General features: G+C 50.6%; 1 protein-coding gene across 1 annotated transcript in view; it reads right to left on the bottom strand.

Moving 5' to 3' along the window:
- Positions 1–2,783, bottom strand: part of tmtops2b (teleost multiple tissue opsin 2b) — a 46,436-nt gene extending 43,653 nt beyond the window's left edge. The window contains exon 1 of the mRNA XM_056289872.1: positions 2,429–2,783. Coding sequence (XP_056145847.1) covers positions 2,429–2,783 — 355 coding nt within the window. The remainder of the gene's footprint in view (positions 1–2,428) is intronic.
- Between the last annotated feature and the right edge of the window lie 3,503 nt (positions 2,784–6,286).

A 6,286-nucleotide genomic window follows, 5' to 3' on the forward strand; every position in this document is an offset into this window, starting at 1 on the left:
ACTTTGTGTTTGTGCGTGTCTCTGATCACTCTGGTCTCCAACCGTGTAACGTTAGAAATGCCCTAACTGTATGAAGAGCTTTTGATAATGAGCAGCCCAGCATGAGCAGCTTTTGAAACCGGGATCTTGGGCAGCCTGGCTTGATTTCAAACGGCGACGCACAAAGAAGCCTCGGTGCTGTTGTGTGTGGTTGCTGCTCCACATTGCTGTTCCGAAACCAGCGGTCTGAGGGAAACGCGAGGCTCTGTTGTCGTCGTTAAACTGGAAACGTCGACTAGCGCGTGCGCAGGCGGGAGACAGACACCCCCTACACGCGGGGGTGAACTTGAGAAGATGCACCAAGTCGTTTTTCTACGAGAGCGGTCCTGCTTCATGCGGATGATGCTCCACCATACCCTCCAGAGGTGATCACGCGCGCACATCTGGATGGATGTCGGTACAACGATGTGCCAGCACAAAAAGGCATGCATACGAACGCGCGCGCGCGCGCGCACCCCCTGGCTGACAGGTATTGGCCGTGACACCTGTTAGTGCAGCGGGCGGGGCGGCTGGTGAAACGGGCTCGGGAGCAGCGCGGACGTATGAGTGGTTATCTTAAGTATTCCTCGTGCGCCTCGGGAAGAGCCGCCGGCAAAATGAGACGCAGCCTCCACTCGCGTGTTGGCAGAGATAAAGGGTTGGGGTTGCGGGGGGGTTGGGGGTTGGGGGTAGATATTCGTCGCAGCCATCCTGTCAGGCTGCGCTGTCCAGCACACCTCCGGCTGCAGGTGCTGGTTTTGTTGGGGGTTTTGTTGCCCGCGTGTTTGCTTGAGATGAGAGGCGGCACGTGTGCGGCTGCACGGTGTGTGAACCTCTGCACGGTGACAGCAAGGAGGAAGGAGCATTTGTTTATTCATGGAAATATAAACTCTCTCTCTCTCTCTCTACCCCCCTCTCTCTACCCCCCTCTCTCTACCGCTACCCCTCTCTCTCTATATACCTTTACCGCTACCTCTCTCTCTACATATCTCTCTCTACCCCTCTCTCTCTGTACCTCTACCTCTCCCTCTCCCTCTCTCTCTATATACCTTTACTGCTACCCCTCTCTCTCTATATACCTTTACTGCTACCCCTCTCTCTCTATATACCTTTACTGCTACCTCTCTCTCTCTCTACCTCTCCCTCTCCCTCTCCCTCTCTCTCTACCCCCCTCTCTCTACCGCTACCCCTCTCTCTCTATATACCTTTACTGCTACCTCTCTCTTTCTACATATCTCTCTCTACCTCTCTCTCTCTACATGTCTCTCTCTACCTCTCTCTCTCTACATATCTCTCTCTACCTCTCCTCTCTCTCTCTCTCTCTCTCTCTCTCTCTCTCTCTCTCTCTCTCTCTCTCTCTCTCTCTCCACATATTGCCAAAGCCTGTAAAACAAGTCTCTGTCTCTCTCAGTCTCTCTCTCTGTCCCCCCCCCCCCGCCTCCTGGAGGGAGTGGAAGGACAGCGTAACGGGTTTTGGATTGGCTGGTGGGTCCGGCTCCACGCCACCTTAGTTTGGACCCTGGATTCTTTTTGGAAGGGCTGAGTAAAGAGAAAAGACAGCAGCATCATGAAGTGATGCCGGGCAGTCTTCCTGGGGATGTCATTCTCAGATTGCAGTCTGCTCGGTCTGTAGTGGCTCCAGTCTTATCTGCAGTCAGTAAAAGAAACCTCTGTTGTGTTGTTTGTGAACCCTGGTTTAAATTCAGGGGTGCGTTTTGGTGGAAACCCCCAGATGTCATTTGACCGACAGACTGATGCACTCTCAGAGCCAGTTTGTGCTGAAAAAAAACAATTTTTTTTTGGTCACACAGTGTGCCTTTGTGTAGGGCAAAAGCCTATTATTGCATAGGTTGAGACCAGCAGGTTTGGATCAGTTGGGACTGTAAATATAAACCCTATTCACGGAACAAAACGCATTTAACAATCGCCATGTGACAAACAGAACCTTGTGACAACACCCTGCATTCACTACGGATGATCTTACAAAGCAGTCCTACCTGCAAGGTGTCAAAAATAACACGTCTCAGTCACTCAATTAATTAATTAATCAATTTAGTAATTGACTTGACTTAATTTTGCTCATCAAAGTGTGGGATTCTTTCCCGTGTCTGCTGCAACCGCCTCATCATCAACTCATCCAATGATGAAGGTGTTCACATGTGCAAAAACACACATGGACCCAATCGGACCCCCATTCAGGGCGAAATCAGAACCAAATCAGTGTGTGACTCCACTCAGATGGTTCTTCAGCTGGCCCGGTTTCTGTTCCAGCGGAAGTGACCACCAGTCCGCACGAGCAGCCCGCCAATGGACTCGTGCGTACTGACCGTTCCCGCCTAAATAGCACGTTTTACGCACGCTTCTGCATAGCGCATACTCCCGCTTAAAGCGATAAGAACTCCAAACTCACCGAAACACGAGTTGATGAAGCCGTACCAGCTGCAGCCGTGGCGGCCGAGGAGCCACCTCCGCCGGACGCTGGAGGCAAAGCTCAGCGTGGTGCCGAACACGCACACCATCATGTCGCTGACGCTGATGTTCAGCAGCAGCATGTTGACCGGCGTGCGCAGCGTCTTGAATTTGCAAAAGAGCAGCAAGACGATGAAGTTGTTGAGAAACCCAAAGGTCATGATCAAGCCCAGCACCACGGACAGCACGATGAAGCCGGGCCGGGAGAGGGTCTCCCTGTCGCTCGGCAGGTCATCCCGTTCCCACACGTCGCTCACGTTGAAGCTGTAGTTCAGATCTGCCTGTTCCGAAAACATCCTGCGACTTTTTCTCTGCCCCCCTTTTTGGTCATTTGAGCCGTCTCATGTTGGTGGAGAGAGGTTTTACGGCCGTGTGAGTGTTGGCGCTACACGCCGCCGTCCGCCGTACAGCTCCATTGGAGAGGGAGTGACAAGTTCCAGTTGCCCGCCTGTCCAGATGTTTTATCCATGCGCCCTGGCTTCGCGCCAAACGGCTGTGCTGCTGAACATTCCGGTACTTATGGCGCTGAGTGTGTGTGTGTGTGTGTGTGTGTGTGTGTGTGTGTGTGTGTGTGTGTGTGTGTTGCTGCCACAGAGAGAGAGAGAGAGAGAGGGAGAGAGAGAGAGAGAGAGAGAGAGAGAGAGAGAGAGAGAGAGAGAGAGAGAGAATATCGCTACCACAACAGCACAAGATGCTTTGTTTTGTTTTTTTCAGCCCGAGGGGGCCGACAAACCCAACAGGTACCTGGCGCCTTGGATCAAATGAACCTTCCCACCCAAAATGACGCGTCTTACGCACAATTCTGCACGATGGACAGCCTTACTCAGGACACAGCAGCTGTCAATCAGATTGTCAGTCCAGGAATTCTCGGCCATCGCCGTTACGCACATGAACCTCGTTTTACACCACGCTTCAAATTATCCAACGAGGGGCTTCGGAGGTCCACCTATATATATATATGTGTGTGTGTGTGTGTATGTGTGTATATATATATATATATATATATATATATTATGTATATGTATGTGTGTGTATATATATATATATATACCGTCTGGACGAAATTTTTGTCATCATTGTGACTACTGTGACGTTTCATCATCTCCGCTCTCTGGCATTTCACAAAAAATAATGTCGCGCATACGTAACCGGACCCCTGCGCCTTAGTTGCCTGGGACGGCGTTCGCCCCCCGTTAACGGGTCTGCCGATGGCACCTCCATTTCACCACGGCACAAAGTGGGGCTTTTACTTCTACCTGGCTCCTAAAGTCTGTGTGTGTGTGTGTGTGTGTGTGTGTGTTTGAGTGTGTGCGTGTGTGTGTGTGCTCTGCACCGGGTGTGAAATGACCTCGGCGGGCTATAAAGTCATCCTTTACGAGGGGTTCCTACGTCACGGGAGACGGAGTTGAGTGGAAGAACTGACGGGTGGGTGGGTGAGGGGGGGTAATAAGAGGTGGAGATTTATTTACAAGGGGGCAAAGAGGAGGAGAGGGAGAGGAGAAAGCGACTGTGATAGTCGCTTAAGTGTCTAATTGCGTTATTATCATCATTCTCCGTTTCTGTAACTCTCCTGGCGTGTTCACACCTTCCATATTTGTTTTCTCCGAACTGCTGCCAGAGTCTCGTTATGGAGGAGGAAGTGGATGCGGGGCAGCAGTGAAGTGGCGGTGGGCTTCGTCAAGAGCCAGCTTATGAGCGCACAGAAGCGCGCGTACGTGTCCGGCAGACCTGCTCTCTCTGTGGACGTCTGCCATTATAACCAGTATTTATGTCTGTATACGACAGAACATGACCACAACTTTTGAGTATTGACTGGTTCATTTAGACACTGTGTTGTGCGTAATCTCCATCCATTCATTCATCTTCAGCCGCTTCTCCGGGGTCGGGTCGCGGTGGCAGCAAGCTAAGCAGAGCACTCCAGATGTTCCTCTCCCCAGCAACGCCCTCCAGCTCCTCCCGGGGGATCCCAAGGCGTTCCCAGGCCAGATTGGACATGTAGTCCCTCCAGCAAGTTCTGGGTCTACCCTGGGGTCTCGTCCCACTTGGCCGTGCCCGGTAAACCTCCAAAGGAAGGCGCCCAGGAGGCATCCTAATCAGATGGCTGAACCACCTCAACTGGCTCCTTTCGATGCAAAGGAGCAGCGGCTCTACTCCGAGCTCCCTCCGGATGTCCGAGCTCCTCACCTTAACTTTAAGGCTGAGCCCAGACACCCTACGGAGGAAACTCATTTCAGCCGCTTGTGATCTCACCCTTTCGGTCAGTACCCAAAGCTCATGACCATAGGTGAGGGTTGGAACGAAGATTGACTGGTAAATTGAGAGCTTGGCCTTCCGGCTCAGCTCTCTCTTCACCACAACAGTCCGGTACAACGTCTGCATTACTGCTGATACTGCACCAGTCCGCCTGTCAGTCTCCCGCTCCATCCTACCCCCACTCGTGAACAAGACCCCGAGGTACTTGAACCCCTTCACTTGAGGCACCAACTCATCCCCAACCCAGAGGGGGCAAGCCACCATTTTCCGGTAGAGAACCATGGTTGTGCATAATCTCAGATATGAAAACAATTACCCTGGTTATTTTATGCTGGTACCATTCTAATTCGTAAATCGGACGTGTAACTGTGCCCACCCATTTGGCACTCAGGCCCACCCAATCAGAAGGCTTCCCTTTTTGCTGGATCATCAGTGAATAGCAGTCAGTGAATACTGTTTCAATTATCTGAATACGCGACCAATAAAAATAAAAGAATTCTTGTTTCTTGCTTCTTGATAAGTCAATTTTTTGAGTGGCAGTGCATTTCAGCCTGTCCCATTGCAGAGGAACAGAGGACAACTACTACTGTAGGTTAAAACAATCATGGCGAAACAAAGCAGTTTGCTTAAGTTTCTAACAAAAAGATGTCATGAGGAGGAGCAGGTGGAAGAGACACCTACTCCTGCGCCAGTTTCTCAGCAAGTGCCAAGTAACAATACGTACTTGGCTGCTAATTTAGCCCTTTCCCCGTCCACAGCAGCATGTGACTTAGCACTTGATTCTCTGCTGATATCCACCCCTCCATGCCAAAGCACAGGTACCTGCAGCTCAGGCAGTCAGAAAAGCAAGTTTAAATATTTTAAATGCCCATGAATTAATATAAACTGTATTTTACTCGTGTTCATTTGTTCCAGGCTGGGCTCGGCCCAGCAATAACGATGTACAAGCCCCACCAGACTTGTCCACTATAGATGAACCTGCGACCCAGCCCAAACGCAGTTCATTCCCACTGACCACTATATCAGGCAAGGCTAGGGAGTTTTTCTGCCCGGTGGTATGAGAGATTCTCACAGCACTTCAAGGGGCGCTGTGTTTTGTAAGGCATATCGCCATTTCCCCGAAGCGGCCACTGGGGGCCGATTCATAAAACTGGCTTCAAAGACTGGAAACATCTTCCCCAAGTTTGTGCTAAACACGAGAGTAGCAGGGCACATTATACAGCACTGGGCACAACCGAAGGTTACAAGAAATGCCACCAGCCAGGACGAGTAAATATTATCAACCAGCTGAACAACGAGTTGGGATAGACCTCGTTTTATTCTGGGCAAATCAAGATAGCCCTATCTATCCCGTTGCGTGGACTGTAGTATTCCTGTAACCAATCATGTTATAGTTGATCCGACAGGATATGACGTGTTATGCACTTGCGCGGGCAGTGAAAAAATGAGTAGAGACTTCCGGAGTGAGGGTAATAAAAGGAAGCAGTTTGTTAAACACGTTTGAGAGATTTGTTAATGCACAAATATTACATGGTGTCAGAAGTAG

The sequence above is a fragment of the Lampris incognitus genome, chromosome 11, assembly GCF_029633865.1.
Source record: "Lampris incognitus isolate fLamInc1 chromosome 11, fLamInc1.hap2, whole genome shotgun sequence".
In the NCBI taxonomy this organism is placed as follows: Eukaryota; Metazoa; Chordata; class Actinopteri; order Lampriformes; family Lampridae; genus Lampris; species Lampris incognitus.